The 20775-nt window shown below is 32.2% G+C and overlaps 2 protein-coding genes across 3 annotated transcripts; one reads left to right on the forward strand and one right to left on the reverse strand.

Moving 5' to 3' along the window:
• Positions 1–452: 452 nt before the first annotated feature.
• On the reverse strand, positions 453–6339 carry LOC18100157 (histidine--tRNA ligase, chloroplastic/mitochondrial). The gene is made up of 11 exons (XM_006381350.3): positions 5905–6339; positions 5724–5819; positions 5027–5115; positions 4717–4846; positions 4297–4389; positions 3539–3613; positions 3130–3247; positions 2380–2522; positions 1903–2031; positions 878–1041; positions 453–799 (listed from the first exon to the last, which is right to left on the reverse strand). Exons 1-11 carry the CDS (start codon positions 6247–6249, stop codon positions 661–663), a joined length of 1521 nt encoding a protein of 506 aa, XP_006381412.1. The 5' UTR covers positions 6250–6339; the 3' UTR covers positions 453–660.
• Positions 6340–14947: 8608 nt separating this feature from the next.
• Positions 14948–16935, forward strand: LOC18100159 (heavy metal-associated isoprenylated plant protein 6). 2 transcript variants are annotated; one of them, XM_052453802.1, is made up of 6 exons: positions 14948–15116; positions 15208–15358; positions 15466–15704; positions 15823–15901; positions 16019–16165; positions 16205–16935. In XM_052453802.1, the coding sequence occupies exons 1-6, from the start codon at positions 15105–15107 to the stop codon at positions 16603–16605; spliced, it is 1029 nt and encodes a 342-aa protein (XP_052309762.1). In that variant the 5' UTR covers positions 14948–15104; the 3' UTR covers positions 16606–16935. The 2 variants fall into 2 exon arrangements, with proteins under 2 accessions (XP_052309762.1, XP_006381416.2); XM_006381354.3 differs by having other exon boundaries at positions 16019–16935.
• Positions 16936–20775: the final 3840 nt, after the last annotated feature.

Here is a 20775-nt window from a genome sequence, read left to right on the forward strand (position 1 = left end):
TTTCTTCATAATGGGATTTGGTATGTGGGGACATTTGTAACAAATTAGTGCTTGAAGACAGCAGGCCACAACCAGAGATACATACATGTAGAATAGGCCTTTCAGCACCATGGCTGAACAGGCACCATCAATGTACACAAATTTAGCTGCCACTAGATCGGTTGTAACAAAGTAAAAGGAAGTGTATGTGCGCGCGTGCACGGTAATGCAGTGGAATGCACTTGTTTGCGTGATAATCCCAGTATCCCTCATGTTGCTCAAGTAGAGAGACCTTTCATCTGTTTTATTTGTGTTTATAAACATTATCAACTCAAAAGTACTTGCATTCCCCTTTTTTCCTGTCAGTCAAAAAGGGGAAGATCTATTCTAATCTGATTGATGCATGGATACAACTTTGTCAGCGAGAACACGATAACTAATCTGCGTACTGGTGTAGAGGCATGCGAGGCAGATTAAAAACTAAACAATCCACATGTCATTATAATGTTTCAAAGGGAAAATGACAGTGATCAGTAAGAAAATAGTTTTATGAAGATGTGAAGTGAAGAATTTTTTATTAAACTATACCTAAAAAATCTAGACAAGTAAACAAGTTGGTAAAAGGAAAAAAATCATATAAATAGTAAATAGAAACCATCAAAAAATCCATTCTTCCTTTTGTCACTCTAGCTCATCGATTTTAATCTCAGATTGTTCCCCAGAAGAGAGGATTTTTACACTAACCATACCCTTTTTCCATTCTGTATTCCCCACCAATATAAGCCTTTGTGCATTTATACGTGCTGCCCGCTTGAAAACCCTGAAATCAATAGAATCTATTAGCAAATAACACATAGAAAGCTAGAAAAGATATCCCCTAAGAAATCGAATTTGATACCATTTAAGAGGTTTGCTTTCCAAGACTAAATCAACACTTTGGCCTTTCTCTCTGAGCATGGTAGCAACTGTCGCAGCTGCTCCTTGGAGATCATGATCAAGAGCGCACACAATGTTCTCTACTTGGGGGATCAATTCTGGTAAGATACCCTTCTCCTTGAGTAGCTGTGAACCATCACCATCCAAAAAAAGTAGATACTTGTGTAAGCATTGCTAGAATAAATAAAAGCAAGGAAACCAATCAACGATAACAAAAGGACATAAAATGATATAAAAGAAATTGAAACACCATTTGAAAAACAAGAAGAAAGAAAGAGTTCATTTCTTCATAAATCATAATGATTGCATATTAGTCAAGTTTAAACTATCAAGAAGGAAAGTGCTTTTGCTACACATCAGACTCAAAACGCTCACTCCCAGTAGAGATGCCAGATTTGGGGGGGGGGGGGGGGTTGATGATATTATGGAGGATTATGGGAACAGCATAACACCTCTCTAGTGCCTACCACTCCAAAACTGATGGATAAACTGAGGAATGAGTTTAACATGGCCATGTTTCGAGAAGCTTGGTAAGTGAACATTCATTAGAGGTTCTGATGGTTGTTATTTTGTTTCCTCTAGAAAGCCCTAAGAACAAAGATACAAATAGATCACATAACTTTTAGGTAGTCCCACAATTAAAAGTACAAGTTCATTAAGTTCATTTACTTGATTCCATAACAAACAAAGAAATCTAAGCAGTTTCAGGCATACAGAAGATGAAAACATCCTTTCAGTTCTCCATAAATCCTTGGACATTAGCTTACAAACACAGATAATGCCAACTGACCATGGTAGAAGCTATTTTATGAGTTACTGGTTTATCCCAAAATAGAAATCTTCGGTTAGGTAAAAAAATTTTGGATGATGGGAAGCACATCATGCTTAAATTAAACACATGAAGCAATATAGAATTTAACAAGGCCTAATTCATTTCATCAAAATTCTTAAAATAGCCAAAAAAAGGAGACAAAACTACCAACTTACTTCAATTATTACAGCATCCCCAAAGCCAAAGCCACAAGCTGGAAGGTCATCACCACCAAAAGTAGAGAGTAACCGATCATATCGCCCACCACCACAAATGGCTCTCAACTTTCCTGCTCTATCAAAACCCTAAGAAAAGAACTTTTCATTTTAGATATCTGTGTAAAACAACATGGAAAAATGGGTATACTTTGTGGTCAAGTTGCCCAGTATCCACTAAAAGGAACAGTATCAATCATTGAATATCTGTGCAAAGTTTTTGGCATGTGGCCAAGACTCTATTGGCCACATTGTCATTTTCCAAAGATATGGGATTTACTAAGTTTTCATTGGATATAGGATGAGCAGGACACATTAACTTGTATAGTATGCAGTGTTTCATCAACTGCAGCTCATTAAATTTTTTTATACCATGCAAGTCTTGGTCTGCTACCATATATTATAAAGCCAAAAAGGGAAAGATATCACAATTCTAACCTCAAACACAATTCCAGTGTAGTAGGCAAGGCCACGGACCACTGATGCATCAAACTGAATCCACTCAGAATAACCAAACTTTTCAGCAAGTGAGAACAGCTGTTTAAGATCTGCAATTGCTTCCCCTGCACCTCCAAGTATCTCTATACTCCCACAATAATTAAAGTACATAATCAGAAGCTAAGAAAGATTCATGACCTGCATTTATCTTGAGAGATCACTTCAGTCTCAAGAACTAAACATCAACCAATTCAGAATAAACTTTTCAACTAGTAAATCTAAAAGATACATATGATTTTCATTTCACATTGTTTAAAAAGCAATACAGTGCAGCCTAACATGCTACTTGGGCACCATGTCTTGCAGCCACTTTCTGCCCCTTGAAAATAAATATTGTGAAATCTTTGAATCTCTATTTCCAGGGAAATTTTAAGGAAAAAAGCAAACCATGGGACAAGGATCTAAATAAAGAGGATATGATGAATGGTGCAAAGTATCCCAGCATCCTTATCATATCTGAACTCTAAAAACAATGACTTTTTGTATCTGGCTTCTGTTTTTACCATTTTTTTACAGGGTGTTTAAGGCTATAATTAGGAATTTCATCAATATCCTTAAGAAAATATTTTTGGTTATCATTTGTCCTAGTTAAGCATTCAACAGTTACCATATGCCAGAGGATACCCTAAGAATGTTTAGCAAAAAAAACTAAATAAAGAGTAGCTTCTCCAGCAACATGTTGAAACTGACCTTCCAACTCAGACAATGACTTTATGGAAAGGACTTCAAGTAGCTTGTTAACACCCTCTTGTGGCATCCCAACAGAGTTCAATTCTTTCTTAATTTCATCAATTGGAATCTTCTCGATCTGTATCAATATTATCAGCACCATTAACATGGTCCAATAGGAGAAAAACTGATGCATCACATTGAAAAAGTGCACATCCAACTGCATAAAGGCATCAATATACGAAACCAATACAAATTTAATTTGTAAAATGCAATCAATGACTGCCATGAGTTAAAATTATGACAACATATCAGACATGATGACTAACAATACTGTGAAAGGGGATAAATCACACCACATAATATGAAACCTCAAGCAATCAACCTTTATGCATATAAATCCAAGCGAAAAGAAAAGAAGGTAACCAACCTTGTCTATGATAACGCAAACCTTGGCAAACAAATTTTCTGATAGGGAATAGGACCTTAATATTTCCTGCAAAACCTGCAATGAAGAAGAAAACACTCAAAATATTAACAATGGTGCTACAAATTGCATGCAGATAATGATATTGGAAGTCAAATAATGACATTCATATACCTGTTATGCAGGATAAACAATCACCTTGAAGCATCATGAAAAAATTATTCCTTTCAAGATATGCACAATGTAATGATTAATTATATACTTCCCACGTTGCTGGAATGAATGCAGCATACAATTACTTTCTGTCTAAAGTAACAACAAAAGGACAAACTGTCATTGTCATTAAGCAATATCATTAGTTGCTTATTATTTCTCTAGATATTTGCTCATTTAGTATCAAGGATTAACAGACTCTGAATTTGTCTAATTCACAGATTAATAACACCACTAAACACACTGATGTATGTGTCCTTCCATGCAGTTGAATGAATCAATCATAACTTTCAGAACAATTCCTAAAGCAGACAGCAAAAAAAATCAATTAATGAAAGAAATGTGCAGAATTATTGGATTAAAAGCACTTGATAAGAATAATTCCTAGAGCAGAAAGTGAAGATCTCAACTGATGAACACTTGCAGAATTAAAAGCACTCAATAAGTGCAATTCATAAAGCACAAAATTACAGTATCATTTGTTAATCACAAAAGAACTCCGGTGGTAGTCCATGTTCACCCAAAAAAAAGTAATAATAAGTAACTACCTTTCGACTATTAACCTTGAATCCCACATCTGATGCTGAGATTCCAATTTGCTTAAAAAATGTAACAATGGAGGAAATGAGCTCTGCTTCAGCCTACACGATACACAGATAAAAATAGAACAATTGAGCAGAAAATTAACTTGACTTGAAGACTAATTGAAAACAACTGTTTGAAGTAAACCTTATCACTAAAGATAGAGCAGGCTATAAAGCTTATACCTCGTGTCATCCATCTTGAAAGCTTTATAAAAGCTGTGTCTCAACAATAATAGATGAGGATGTTTCAAAACCATGTGTCTATGTGCTTATACATGTATACATTTGTTTGAGATAGAGAGGGGGAGGAAAGGATTCGGAACTACAAAAACTATAAATTCTGGAAACACTTTTTGGATGTCAAGCTAATTCAGAAGCACTTACCGTGACTTCAGGGACGCCAATGATATCCATATTCCATTGATAGTGCTCACGACGACGCCCCCTAGTCATTCTCTCATATCGCCAGCACTGTCCAATGGCAAACCATTTCAATGGGAGGGATAGCGATTTTCTGGACCAAAAAAAACATGGGGATCAAATCTGCATCCGTACCTGGATACAAAATCATAAGAAAATAAATAAATGAACCTAAAGGTTTTTGTCAAGGACAATCAAATTGGGATAAAGGAACACATAAAAAGGGATATGCGCTATTCAAATGCAAAAACAGCAGGACTCCGATTTCAAGTACCCTTTCTGTATTACTAGCCTTGCCAAAGAGGGAGTAAGCTCAGGCCTTAGTGCAACACGACGATTTCCACGATCTTCAAAACAATATAACTGCACAAAGAAAGTGAAAAAAAAGTGATGTGATTTAAATATAAAACCGTTGCAAGATGTTTCAGGTGGAGTTGCATTACTCATTGTCAAATAAGAAAGAACAACCCCACACCAGAAAATAAACATATGCCACCACAAAAAAAAGTATGGCATATTCCTGTTGAGAGACTTGTGAGTTTTAATTTTGGCACGAAGAGAAATTCTAGAAGACCCACAGTTAAGTACTCAAAAAAAAAAAGAGGCAATGTAGTGCAAGAATGACAGGATTGAAATCTGTACATATTCATCATCAATGATCTTCTTTTTTGGCCAGTCCACTGTATTGCATTAGATGCGCTTCAAGAACCCCTACCCCCATTTCCAAATTAAGTTAATGCCTAACGATGAAAACATTTATTGATTGCATTTGACAAGGAATCCATAAATTTAATAAAAGTTAATAACTTTGGAACAAAATTTGACAGCATTATCATTACGCGAAGTACTACAATTTAAAATACCAGAACCTGCCACTTAATTAAGCACTTGATAGCTTCTTTAAGTTAAGTTGCAGTCTATTAAACAATACAATTGTTAAAAAGAAACGAAATACACACACACACACACACCTGGTCTCTGATTTCCTCTCCAGCTTTCCTTATAAACAGTGCCTCCGATTCTAACACCGGATAATCAACCTCCTCGAACCCAAACAGTCGCGACACCTAAAAACCAACAAAAGCATGTTAAATTAGTAAGTATTACATGGAGATAGATATATTTTATTTATAATATAGACAGAGGTCTGACCTCTCTGAAATTGTGAAAGAGCCAGCTGCGGAGGCGCATTTCTTCTGGAGGGAAATCTCTGGTACCTTTAGGAGGATTGACATCAATTTTCTGCACTGAATTTTCGAGTACCGGCGGACCAGCCAGCGCGGCCGACCTTTCTCCTCCGCCTCCACTGCCATTCTCCGATGGGGAAAGTGCAGTTGCTACAGAAGAGAGAGTTCTAGGGTTAAACGGAATCAATTGGCTGGAGAGAGGAAATTTAGGGGCTGAAATAGAGAAGTAACTGAGAGAAAAGAAGTTAGGTTTTAGGTAATGGTTCAGGCTCGGGTGGAATATATGAAGAGAAGATGGAAATGGAGGCATGGCGAAAACAAGGCAAGGGAAGGGAACACTTCGCTTGGCCACTCTACTCTGCTTGTTTTACTTTGCTGGAGCCTCGAGGGGAAGAAGATAGTGTTTTTCTTTTTCTTTTTCTTTTTCTTTTTAACTGGGCCGGTCCTTAAAGGAATAGGCTAACTAACTTGGAATAGTTGATGGGCTGGGAGTTATCGAGATTGTCATGGACTGGCTGCATCCTGAGGAGCAGACCTACAATCCTACATCACATATGCTCATGGGCCCATTTGGTATTTTCTTCATCTTTTCATAATTTTGAAAACAGCTTTTTTTATATATAAAAAAAGACAGAAAATAGTGGTAGAACAAAAGGTTCCAGGAACATGAAGAAAATTATAAAAAACTTGGTATGAATGGAGAAAGTTTAGAATACACCAGATAATTAGTTCATGGGTCGGGTCATTTTTCACGTATAAAAAATATTTTTATGTTGTTAATTTTTTTTCTAATAGAAAAGAAATTAAACCACGTGGGAATTGATTTGATACGACTCGATCGCTTTGACTAGTTAAAAAGCAATCCGGATAACTAGTAAAAACATAGTTTGACTCAAAATAAATATTTTAATGAGTTTTTTAATAAATACTAAGACAACAATATATTAAATTGATTTGGGTCAACCTAAGTTAATTTTTCAATTTGTATACTAAGTCATGAGATCATGATAACCCCATGGAAAGAAACTGAAAATAAATTATGAAGCTCAATTTTTAATAAACTCAATGTTGAAGCAAGAGACTGGAAAAAAAAATCAATTAAAAAAAGACCCTAAAAATAACTTGAGTCAACATGCTAAATCCGCAATCCTGGTTATGAGATCATTATAACTCAACAGAAAAAAAATCAAAATAAATTATGAAATTTAATTCTCAATCAACTTAGTGTTGAAAGATGAAATTGAGAAAATTGAATAAAAAGTACATAAAAAACGATATGTCAATCCTGTAATCCAAGTCATGACATGTAAATAAATTCATAAAAAGTAGACCGAAATATATCATGAAATGTAATTCCTAATAAACATGAAGTTAAAGGATGTTGAGAGGAAAAAAAAAGTCAATTAGGAAAATGAAGAAAACTCGAGCGAACTCGTTAAACCCAAAGTCCAAGTTATGAGTTTGAGATAACTTCATAAAAAATAATTTCAAAAAAAATAAAGTTCAATCCCTAACAAATCTAATGTTGAAGTATGAGATTAAAATTAAAAAAAAATATTATTCATGTGAATAATATTACGTGAGGAGGAGAACAATAAAACTCCCTCCTCTTTTAGGTTTTTGTTAATATATGTATAAAAGTTAGCATTACTATTTATCTATGAGCTATTCATAAATAAATAAATAAAAAGAATATACAACCAACATTTATTGGAAATTGTTAAAAACATATTAATGATGTCATTATTCTATATTGGATAGAAAATGAGGATTTTAGTCGTTTACAAGCACAAAATGCATTTTTCTCTATAAGAGATGTCTTTTAAAATGACAAAACTCGTTATGTGGTTCTAGTGGAAAAATACCTCTCGATAGATCTACCATGTGTGGGTATGGACACACATCATCATTAACATTATATGTGAAAACATCAGCCATATACGATTACCCAAGCTCCTTGCCTGAGAGCTATAATAATATCACTATTTCATATCGATTAAAAAACAAGGGTATTAGTTGCTTATAAGCACAAAAGACATATTTCTCTCCAATAAATGTATTTTAAAAGAACAAAACTCACCATGTGTTTCTAATAAAACACTACATCTTGAAGAACTTATCACGTTTGGGTGTGAACATATATAATCACATAATATTTTCAATATTGTTTGTTACGCGGCTTGGCATAAATGAAGGCTAAAAAATGCCAATATTAAACAAGTCATGTAAGTACGTTAACTGAAAATTTTACTTTCAGTGCAAATTATCAATTACCCTGATTTGTTATAATTAATGACTAGCATATTGTATCATGCTCCATAACAGGTTAATAATATTTTTTAAAAAATATAAAAAAATATAAAAAGAAAAAAAAATTTATCAAACGCTTTGAATCTAGTATCAATGTTAGGCTCAATATTATTGGGTTCTGGTGACAGCATGGCCCATATCTAAAAAAAAATCCAACCAACTAATCTCAAATGAAAAAAAAATTATTATTTATTTTTTATACCAAATAAAAAAATTTCATCCATTTATTTTTTCTTAACCGTATGAATATGAATATTGTAGCAGGACTTTCAAATATGTCCAAGAGATGCAATGCAGAAGTAAACAATCTCGAGAAATTTGATGGAAGGTTCTTGAAAGTTTGTCACGTTTAAAGATAGAAACAGTAGCAGCCTGGCATTCTCTCATGGCTTGTGGCCCGCATTGTTAGGTCCTCACAAAGATGATGGCTTTTATTGACTCGTGGGCCCCCCAGTGGTTACACGACAGTTCCTGCCCTGCCAATTGGAAAAAAAATCCCGAAAATGCGATGCAAATCTGGTCACATGCAGAGCATCGTTTTGGCTGGTGAATGGTATGCTCCACGCCATGATTTAGATGGTGCGGAGGAGAGGGGGGGAGTGGGAGGAAAGAAAGTGGAAAAAAGGAATTAAAGTTGGAATTCCAAAACATTTAAGGCCCCGTTTGTTTGCAGGAAAGTAGTTTCCTTTTGAAAAGTGAATTCCGGGGAAAGTGAATTCCGGGAAAGTGAATTCCGGGAAAGTATTTTCTGATGTTTGGTAGTGTAAAGAAAAATAAGTTGGAAAACACTTTCCAGTGTTTGGTTATGTTATGGAAAATGAGCTGGAAAATAACTTATTAATGTTTTATTTTTTCAAGTTTATTAAAATAATAAGGAACAAATCTTACAAATTAAAAAGTTGAATGAGAATGAAATTGAAAAAAAATATAATTTCATAAATTATCTCAAATAAAATAAATAATAATCAAAATAATAGAGATCAAATCTAAAAAATTAAAAAAAATAAAAGGTGAAGAAATTAAAATAATAATAATTAACATTTCATAAATTATTTCAAATAAAATAAGTAAAAATCAAAAGAATGAGGACCAAATTTGATAGATAAAAAATTTCAATAAAAAAATGATAAGGAAAAAACAAATAGCAATTATAAAAATAAGGACCAAAATTAATATAAAAATTAAATTTTAAGAGATGAAATTGAAAAATAAATATTCAAAACAAATTATATATAGCAATCAAAAGTTTGAGGATCAAATTTGATATAATCAGCAAATAATGACATTTCTAAATTTTTCACAACTTCCGGAAAGTGTTTTCCGCCCAAATTTTTCAGGAAAACACTTTCCTGAAAACCAAGCCAAATTTTCCTTTGACTGGAAAGTGTTTTCCGTTGACCAACTTTTCCAATGGCAAACAAACACAGGAAGGTTTGGAAAGTGGTTTCCCGGAAACCACTTTCCGGAAAACAAACACAGCCGAAAAGGAAAACACTTTCCTAGAAATCAAACCAAATTTTTCTTTGACCGGAAAGTGTTTTCCGTTGACCGAAAAGTGTTTCCGTTGACCAGAAAGTGTTTTCCGTTGACCGGAAAGTGTTTTCCGTTGACCAACTTTCCTAATGGCAAACAAACACAGGAAAGTTTGGAAAGTGGTTTCCCGGAAAATGAATTCCGAGAAACAAACATGGCCTAAAATGAAAATACTTTTCCTTGTTCCTGATTTTCTTTCCTCCCGTTTGTGTTCCATCAAACGTGATTTAGGATTCGAATCTTGACAAGATTTCAAGAAAATATATTTTCCTTACAGACATGCAAAATTTCCAGCATAAATATATCCTTGCAAGAACAAAGATACGAGAGAAATTCAATAAGAGAAAAGCTAGAGAAAATTCACTAAGATACCAATGAAAAAAAAACAAAAAACATTTTTTTTTTAATTTGCTTGATATGATTTATGTTCAACTAAAGGGTTGTATGATATTTAAATGAGGTTCTATTTTTTGAAAGTAGAAAAAAAAAATTGATAGCCTTCTAAAAGCTATATATATACATATATTGTTTTCTAAAATGCGAGTTTAATTAGTGAGTTGAAGAATGTTTTTGACAAATATCATCTTTATTTGTTATTTTATAATACATTAAATCATTTTATCCTACCAGTAGAGTCTCTTTCAAGGTTACAACATTTGTTTTTTTAATAGAAAAACATACCATATGAATTATATTTTTACCTCTTTTTGTATTTTTTATCCTTATCATCAATATGTACAAATGTTTGTTTATAATTTTTCATGCATTAAGATATTACTCTATCGTTGTGAGTAAACCTAGGTTATATCGATGTAACATCACCAAAGTCCTTTTTGAGTATGAGTAAAGATTTTCAGGCTCATTTTAGGTTCAATGAAATATAATGGGTTTGAAGTCCAACTTATCAAACTCGTATCATTATCTCAGGATTAACAATCTCTCACCATAAACACACATTTACTATTTTATTTCAACTTGACAAGAGCACTATAAATATTTTTATAATTAAAAACAAACATAATGTAGATATATATATATATTATCTTTTCTATTATATAATCATCTCATTTATTTATAACTCTAAAGGCTAATTAGAATTTCTAATTAATATAAAATTAGGTGACGACTATTATTTTAAATTTCATTCTATAAATCCTAAAATAATTATGATTATCGAGATGTCTTTCATGACATATCTAATGGATTTTTATACAAAACAAATCTAATATATACCCCCCTCTCTCTCTCTCTCTCTATATATATATATATATATAATTTTCAAGTCTTAATTGTCGTGAAAGAGCCTTAAAATCATAAAATATATATTTGGTATTGCAGTGTAAAGTGTTTTTCAATTGAAAATATATTAAAATAAATATTTTTTTATATTTTTTTATCTTTGATATCAACACATCAAAACTATACAAAAATATTTTAAAAAATCATGAATTTAATATTTTTCATGTTAAAATCAATTAAAATAGGAGAATGTTATAACTAAAAAACAGGCGCATCTTAAAGATTTATTTGAGATTATGGTAGTGATGGCGATTCAAAGTGTTTTTTGTTTGAAAATGCATTAAAATTAAATTTTTTATTTTTTAAAAATTATTTTTGATATTAACACATTAAAATGATCTGAAAACATAAAATAATTATTTTAAGTAAAATATTTAATGAGAGCACGAGTTATACCGTATTTCAAAACATGATTTAAGTCCTAATATGCACCTTTCACACACACACACGTGTGTGTGTGTAATTTTCAAAGACTCACAAGGACATTGTATGGATGCATGGTGTTTGGAATTTGTGAGTCAGCCCACGATATTTCTTGGAAATTTCTTCGGCTATGTTTGGTAACGTGGCTATGGTTGTGTTTGTGTTCTTAAAAATTTTGAATTTTTTTTTTTATTAAAATTTAATATGGTTTGTATGTTTTGGATCGTTTTGATGTGCTGATGTCAAAAATGATTTTTAAAAAATAAAAAAACATAATTGGCATGCATTTTGGCACGAAAAGTTATTTGAAAAGCACCCGCAACTACATTGCCAAACACGCTATTCCCTTGACATGTAAATTGAGATCTGGGCATGAGATCCTCGTTCCTTCTTTATTTTTCCTCGTAATCCATGAGATCCTCATTCTTGTTTTTTATTTGATAGCGTAAAGTATTAAATATCCATCGTGCAAGTGAAATGTCATTTTTATATAAATAAGAAGATATTTTTTGTTAGAAAAAATATTAATTTTTTTAAAAATATATTTTTAACATAACATATTAAAACAATCTAAAATTATTAAAATATTAATTTTAAATAAAAAAATTAAATTAATAAAAAATACAATTTCAATCAAGTTTCGAGTTGTGAAGCTGCCGTTTGGTAATGTGGTTGCGGGTGGACTTCACCCGCAGCCACATATATTACCTTTTGGTTAAAGAAAAAACATAGGTTTATGCTGGTAGGACCCACCAAAAATATGGTTGTGCCGCAGGTTTTATAGAAGCACAATTTTATTGCTTCTCGTGGGGGAGGAATCACTGAACAGTGGAGCCATGCTTCATTGTCGCACTGTTCATTAAAGTGAATAGTTTTTTTCTTTCAAAAAACAAATGCAGTGAATTGATTTCACTCGCACTGTTCACGTGAACAGTAATTTGTTTTTTGTTTTTTAAAAGAATTAGTTTAAGGTAAATTAAATGTACTCGCACTGTAATCTCAATTTTATTCCTGATAATATTTTACCTAATTTTATTGCACACTCAAAAAGGCATGGAAATTATAGTTCTTGCCGGATGAATTTTGTACGTAATAGAATTGTACATAGTTTAATGGAACAATAAAAAATATTTTATATAAAGTATTATTTATTTCATGATGTAATAGTAGTAGTTAAATCTACAATATTTAAATTAAAAACCATCAATATTGTTATATATATTTTTTAATTATTTTATAACCTCAATTTGAAAAACATTTTTTTAACCAAACACTTTAAATTATTTTTTATTTAACCTCAATTTTAATCATAGTTTTAACTAAATATATATTTTATCAAAAACAACTTCAATTAAAAACATTTTTTATAAAATATTATTTTTTAAATCTCAACCACATCAGTTACTGTAATTTCAAACACTCATAAGAGTCCGAGGAAGGTATCGCACTAGGATTGATGTTGACTCATCTACAGTGGCCTAGGATTTTCCTCCGTGTATTTCGTGCAATGGAATCAAAGGTCTAAAACCGTGGGAGACCATTTCGATCTACCCAAGGTAGATTGATTACGTCATTGATGCTGTAAGCTTCCCTTAGCAAAGTCAAATGCAATGCCCTTGAAGATTTGACAGTGGCTCCATAAAGGGCTTGAAATTGAAAGCCACTTTGGATAAGAAAGAGTGTCCGCCTTTCTTTCGTCGATGTAATAATAATTTTGGCATTCTTGGTCCTCAAACAATTATTGTTGCCTCGAGGCTCGCTGCCAGCACTGCCATCATGCATGCCTTGCGGCATGGCCTCGAAGATGCTGATGCCGCCACTGTCATCTACGAGACCCCTTTTTAATGCATTTCTATCTTTATGCTAAGTTGCAGCTGATATTTCTAGGGCAAAAATCAAAAGCTCCACGCCTTTCCAAGCTTTGCTTGTATTTTAACAGTTGGATCTCGTGCCCATTAAAATTAGATTTGATCACTTAGATTAAGAGACGTGTGGTCCTGTGATAGTATTATTTTTAAAATATTTTTATAAAAATTCATTTTTAATGCTAATATATCAAAATAATTTAAAAACATAAAAAAAAATTAAATATTTTTAAAAGTGAACAAACTGATTTTTTAAAAGGATGTTTGAAGCAGCGGTAAATACTTCAAAATAATATTTTTTATTTTTTAAAATTTATTTTTAATATTATCACATCAAAACATAAAAACATCATATCAAAATTCCGGTTCAATCACCGGCTGAACTCCACCCTGAGCACGAAGGAAAGATAATTAGGAGAAAAGGTCAAGTTTTTAACAGGGAGGAACATGACATTTGCACCAAATCCAACTTATTTGAAGAAAAGAAAAATTTGAAAGTTTGACGATATCAAATTACTTACCTGGTACTAGTTTTTTAATCATATAATAATTATTATTTAAACCAAGGAAGAATTTCAAGACTTGTACTTTAGTATTCGTATTTGACTGTTATTAGGGGTGGGAATATCTAGAGCAACACACTTAAATAAGATGCCAATCCACTAAAATTAAACAGACAGCTCAGGTAATACAAATTCCACAACAAGGTGACTTGGAATTCTCAACGTCAAGAAAAATTAAAAATAAAACAAGAAAATAGAAAAAAAAAACCCAAATACGACAACAGCAAGTAAATACCAAATAAAATTATTATATTATAATTGATGCGGTTTTACTTTCCTATGAACGGGTCTTTTATGGTCCTTTTATTTTTGTATTTAAAAAAAATATTTTTTTTTACTTTAAATAATTTTTTTATGTTTTTAGATTATTTTGATGTGCTAATATCAAAAATAATTTTTTAAAAATAAAAAAAATATTATTTTAATATATTTCCAAACAAAAAACACTTTCAAAAATAACTATTACCACATCCTCAAACATCTTCTTTAAAATTAACGGCACCAACCACGACAAAAGCATAACTTTTGTGGCAATGTAGCAACCAATAATTCTTTTTTTTATATTTTAGAAGTGTTTTTTTAATTTATTTTTTAATTTTAAATTATTTATAAATTATTTTAATATTCTGATATCAAAAATAATTTTTTAAAAATAAAAAATATATTATTTTAATATATTTTTAAAGTAAAAAACATTTAACCATTCCTTTAAAATTGACTGTGCCAACCACAGCAAACGCATAACTTTTCTGGCACCGTAACAACCAGCAATTGCCTCTCCCACCACCGCCTGTCTGATGACAATCGAGTCCGTTTTAAATGACCCGTCATGGTCAAGTAAAAAGCCAGATGATTTGTCACGAATGCCGTCGTTTCTAGACAATTGTTTTGTCCACCAAGGCGGCACAAACCATAAAACTCCTTTCTCTCTCTCCTCGCCCACCAGTGCTGACCTCATTCTAAAAGTCTCCATCATCATCCATCATTCATCAAAATACCATCATCACCATCCATAAACATACATAACCCATCCTCTTGTTTCGCATACGTTCCACCAACCTACCCCTTTTCTCCTCTCTATATATTCGCCTTGTTTGCCTCCAATTTACATCTTCAAAAACAATTCCAATAACCAACAACGAGTTGCCAGTGAAAAAGAAAAAAAAACCTTGATGGGTGCCGAGGTTAGTTAAAACCCACTACCTCACTCACTCTCCGTTCTTCAATTTTAATTTATTCCTTGCTTAATCTGGCTTAATTTGTTGTTTCGAGCAGAAAGAAGGTGCGAAGGTTGAAGCCGAGAAGAAGCCCGCTGCTGATGCTGGTGAAAAGAAAGATGAGGCCAAAGTTATTTCCGTTTACAAGCTGGACATGCATTGTGAAGGCTGTGCCAAGAAAATTAGACACGCCGTTAAACATTTAGAAGGTGATTTTTATTTATTTATAGCAACTAACATTTAGCAATCTAAGAATTAATTTATCCGAGTTTGATTTTCCGGTTGCTAAGAGTGATGTTTTTGTGGGTTTATTCAGGCGTGGAAGGTTTGAAGACAGATTGTGCCGGCAACAAACTAACGGTGACGGGGAAAGTGGACCCAGCAAAAATCAAAGCCAGGCTTGAAGAGAAGACCAAGAGGAAAGTCGAGATTATCTCTCCCCAACCTAAGAAAGACGATGGTGCCGCTGCTGGTGGTGGCGATAAAAAGGCCGATGAGAAACCCGAAAAGAAACCGGAGGGGAAGAAGGAAGAAGCGAAAAAACCACCTCCAGAGGTAAATAAATAAATTACTGCCTACTAAGATTTAATCGTGAATATAGACGTTGATTATCCTTTTGTTTTCTATTGTTAGTACTTATTAACTAATTTTTAAAAACTCTTGGTGGTCGCAGAGTACCGTTGTTTTGAAAATCAGGCTACACTGTGAAGGTTGCATTTCAAAAATAAAGAAAATCATCTCCAAAATCAAAGGTAATTAGTTAATTATACATTTGATTATTAGATCTAACTAACATATTAAATCTGAATATTCAAAGTCGGTGGCAAAATAGTAAAGAATAGATGGCTGACGTGGCTAATTAAAAACAGGTGTGGGCAGCGTGACTGTGGACGCGGCGAAGGATCTGGTCACGGTGAAGGGAACAATGGACGTGAAGGACTTGGCACCGTACCTAAAAGAGAAACTAAGGAGAGCAGTGGAGGTGGTTCCTCCGAAAAAGGAGGAAGAGAAGAAAGACAAAGCAGGCGGCGGAGACGGTGGGGATAAAAAGGAGAACAAAGCGGCCCCCGCTGATGGTGGCGGCGAGAAGAAAGAGAAAGGGGGGGAAGCGAAAGGTGAAGAGAAGAAGAAAGAAGGGGATGGAGGGAAGAAGGAGGAGGCTGCTGGTGCTAAGGTGGAGGTGAGCAAGATGGAGTATTCTGGATATCCAGGTCCAGCACCTACTTTCTGGTTTGATGGGGTGTACGGTCAAAATCATGTGGTGGAAAGTTACAATAATCATTATGATAATCAGTACAACTACAATCAACAAGGTTACTATGCGATGAATCAACCAGGGATGGGAGGAAATCAACCAGGGATGGGAGGAAATCACGGTTTTCTGCTGGACCATCATCATCCCCATGCACCTCAGATATTCAGTGACGAGAATCCCAATGCTTGTTCTATCATGTGATTGGTTGATCGGTCCGGGGGGGTGGATGCAACATATGCCATAAGAGAAGTACGAAAATGTACATGAACTTTAGGAAGGGAAAAGTAAATACAAGAAAATACTAATAGAGGATTAGTAGAGTTAATTTTGGAATTATCCATGTGGCTGGCTTAGTTTAGGAGAAACTAATTAGAGATGAAGAACAGGAGGCCGGCTGGCCCTGTAAAGCCGGTTAAGTTGCTGGTTTTTTTGTCTTTTTAATTGTTATTTCCTTTATCCGTTCAATCAATGTAAGCATTTGTTATTGCAGCCCCTAAATAAATATTATGTGCAATAAGCATTTTGGCTTTCTTTCCTTCTTGCAAAGACTCGTGACTTGTCGGGAGGCATGAGTCTCAATTAAGATGCAAATTAATTTATTGGCAACTGTTAATTAAGATGTGATTGTTTTAATTAAGGGTATGTTGGCGGGTCGTCCACTCCTCCTCGTCTCAATAAAATTCACCTCAACAAAAGACGATATACAGCCTTGCTGAGGATAAACGTCCCGCAGCACATACGCCGTCGTTTTTGCGATAGTACGAACAAAATTCGAACAAGTACAGTGCGTGGCTGTTGTAGCATGGTCACCTGAGATGGCCAGTCCAAATGGGACTCTTCTCCTATTAAAGGGAAGAGGTGGTGGGATGTCAATTTCTTAGATCTAGGTCAGGTAACAAGAATTTTATTCAAAAAAATAAAAAAAAAATTAAAGGATGACCCATGGTACCTTTTAGATCGAGCGAAAAAAAATTTTCAACTAAAAATAATATCAAACAAAGAAATCAAAATGACGAAAGAAAAAAATAGCCAGAACATGTGTCTTTTTATTTCTATAATATTTTTATTATTTTTCTAACAGAAAAAAAAATAAAATCTCGACCACAATTCTCTTTCTAAGTCCTAAGTTTTTTCATTAATAATGAAAGTTAATTGAGTAAAAGTAAGTTAATTCCTTTTTTCTCACCCTCTAAATTATTTTGTTTTAAAATCTGCATCTTTAATGAGATAGTATATAAAAAACGAGCATATCAATTTAATTAATTAAATTCAAATCAAGTGACTAATACTACATTAAAAAAGTAATTAGTGAAAAATCTTTTATTAGAGGCAAGGAGCCGGTCATATTTATGGTACAATTAAAATTATATTATTATTTATTGAATAAACATGTTTTAAGTAGGAATTGTTTTTTAAAAAAAAAACACTAAGATTCAAATTAATAAAGGAAAAAGCAATCATAGTATGGAAAAATAAATTTCCTAACGAATTCCTCAACTAAAGGATCCCTTTTCTCTTATATATAGAAAACAAATTAAACCATGAAAAAAATAAAATTGGTTAAATATTGAAAGCATGAATTGAATCAACGCTTTTGTCAAAATTTAAACTCCGCTTTAACCACTCAACACAATAACAAAAAAAAAAGGTTGTTATAAAAAATAAAAAAACATTAGATAATTAAAAAAAAAAAAGGATTAAAAAACCTATAAACAATATTAAAAAAAGAGAGGAATAAACCATGAAGAAAAAAAAAGGCAAAATCTACTTTTCCAGACATGATAAATGTCAAATAACATTTCAATTGAAGTTTCCTCGTTGAAAACATTAAGATAAATCTTTTTCGTAGTTAGAATCGGTTTTAATCAAAGACTCTCTCTCTTCAATGAATATAGTCACATTCTCTCTTCTCTGTCCTACAAAGACCGGAAAAAAATATTAGGATTATCATGGACTTTGTTTCTGAATATCATATTTAACATTAAATATCTTTGTTTATATATTTTTTTTTAATCTTTGGTTCCTTATGATTTAATTTTTGTATACTTAATAAGAATGTAATTTTAAAAACAAAAATTAAGTATGAAAAAATATTGCAACAATAAATACCTAGATGTTTTGGTATATGTTACTAGATATGGGACCATGCTATGTTGTGGATCCATATTTTTATTTGTGGAAAAAACAATGTCTAGGTATTAGAAGCATGTTTTAATAAATAAAAAAAATTACTCGAGTTATAGCCCTGGCTGGACTTAATAAGTTGGTTTTATCTTAATTAAATAATAAAAAAAAGTCGACAACGATAGTAAGCAAACAAAAAAAGTTTTAAAAGACCACGATAATCTAAAAAAATAAACATTGAAAGTATGTAATTGGATTAAAAAAATAGATAAAAAAACCAATATCGAGTAGATCTTAGATAGCGTGATAGGTGTGTAAGCCGGGTAATACAGGGTGAGCCATCTCTCATTAACCCGCAAAACACGTGGTCCAAGTTATGAGATTGGTTCACTTGATGGAAAAGAAATTTAAGAAAACCACAAAGCCTTTTTTATGTTAGAAAACTAATGTTGGACGATAAAACCAGAAAAAAAATAAGGCAAAAAAAAAAGAGATGTTGGTCTACATCAACTTTTGAAACTCGTAACAGGGGTTATTAGACTGAAAATATCATACATGAAAAAATAGTGAAACTCAATCTCTAGTAATTCAAACGTCGAATAAACAATTACCACTATCATCATCATCATTATTACTATTATCACAACTATTACTACAATTATTACATTATTATTATTATTATTATTATTATTATTATTATGATAATTGTTACTGTTATTATTACTATTATTATTATTGTTGTTGTTGTTATTGGTACTGTAGTGAAACTACTACTGCCATTATAATTATTGATTATAATTATTATTATTATTATTGGAAAAAAAAACATAAATTTGATTTGAAGGATAAAATTGAAAACCATAAATTTTTTGACAAAATGGCCAAGGAGAAAACTAAGAAATCAAAGCAGAAGGACCAAATTGAAAGCCAAAAAAACCTTGACAAAAGGTAAAAGGAAAAAAAAAAAGAAATCAAAAGTAGATGACCGAATTGAAAAATTATATATACATATAAGAATTGATGGATTAAATTGAAAACAAATACAACTATAATAAAAGAGAAAATAACAAAAATAAACAATCAAAACTAAAAAAATTGAATCTGGAAAACTAATAACAATGAGAACTAGGGTGCTTTTTCTTTGTGTATGAGAGAGAAATGAAGGTAGAAAAAAAAAAGATAGGGCCACCAATGATAAATCAGTCACGGTTACATGACACGGGTTGCCCGTTAAGAAATAGAACACGACAAAGAACAAAATGAGATGGTGGAAGAATATTTTCCACCAGTAGAAGGCACTGCTCAAAGTGTGTGGCGCCTCCCACGTGCTGGTTCATAGCATGACCCAACACTCTTTTCAATTAAAAAAATAAAACAAAGTCAAGCATGTGGGCATGACCTTTAGTCCCGAGCGAGCCCATCCTACTGCTAAGGGGCAAGTGCTGGGCTTGACCCTTTATCGTCTTTTTTTTACCTTTTTTTGCCAACTAGGAAAAAAAATTACGAGGTTCACTTGCTCTCCAGTTTTTACATGGTTCTTATATACTATTATAAATTTTTATTTGAATCTTAATAAATTTATTTTGAATTATTATGTATTCGATATAAAAATAATGATACTATTAATAAATTATTAATGAGAATCTAATTCAAATTGTTTTTTTATTTTTAAAATTTTTAAATAGATTTTGAATATGATTTATTATATTTATGAAATTTTTTAGTTTTCAATAGCACATAAAATACAAATATACTATTTTAATATTTTTTGTTATTTTGCTATGATAGTCATAAAATATATTTTTAAATGATGATTTCAGTTAAAAATAACGTGTTTTCTAAGATAAACAATAGATACCATAATAGAAAGAAAAAATGATTTTGTTTATAGTTAATATTTTTTAAAATAACTATATTTGAAGTTTAATACAAATTGTAAGTAATTCTCTAAGTTTTTAAAAATATTGGTCCCTACGTTGTAGCGAAAGTACAAACTACTATATGACCACATTGCATATAGTTAATGAGCTTCATATATAATCTTCAACTGCTCAATTATTTCACGCAAGTAGACGTTTAAGTCATCCAATAGGCGATAGGGTTAGCATGCCTTTTCCACCGCGATAAAGGCTATACCACCAATCCAAGAGAATAGCCACTCGCTTGCGTAGTTATTTGTTTTTTAATGTCTTCAACTTCAATTTATCTACCAAACTACATTATCTTGAGAGAGAGAGAGAGAGAGAG

The sequence above is a fragment of the Populus trichocarpa genome, chromosome 6 (assembly GCF_000002775.5).
Source record: "Populus trichocarpa isolate Nisqually-1 chromosome 6, P.trichocarpa_v4.1, whole genome shotgun sequence".
Classification (NCBI taxonomy): Eukaryota; Viridiplantae; Streptophyta; class Magnoliopsida; order Malpighiales; family Salicaceae; genus Populus; species Populus trichocarpa.

What these genes read in the sequence shown, in the direction of transcription:
- LOC18100157 (XM_006381350.3), bottom strand. Translation starts at nt 6,249, where the DNA reads ATGCCTCCATTTCCATCTTCTCTTCATATATTCCACCCGAGCCTGAAC. An exon ending in TCTTTCACAATTTCAGAGAG is followed by an intron (nt 5,820 to 5,904) that starts GTCAGACCTCTG and finishes GTTGGTTTTTAG; the next exon opens with GTGTCGCGACTGTTTGGGTT. An exon ending in ACACTGGAATTGTGTTTGAG is followed by an intron (nt 2,032 to 2,379) that starts GTTAGAATTGTG and finishes TTCTTTTCTTAG; the next exon opens with GGTTTTGATAGAGCAGGAAA.
- LOC18100159 (XM_006381354.3), top strand. An exon ending in CGCCGTTAAACATTTAGAAG is followed by an intron (nt 15,359 to 15,465) that starts GTGATTTTTATT and finishes GGGTTTATTCAG; the next exon opens with GCGTGGAAGGTTTGAAGACA. An exon ending in AATCATCTCCAAAATCAAAG is followed by an intron (nt 15,902 to 16,018) that starts GTAATTAGTTAA and finishes AATTAAAAACAG; the next exon opens with GTGTGGGCAGCGTGACTGTG.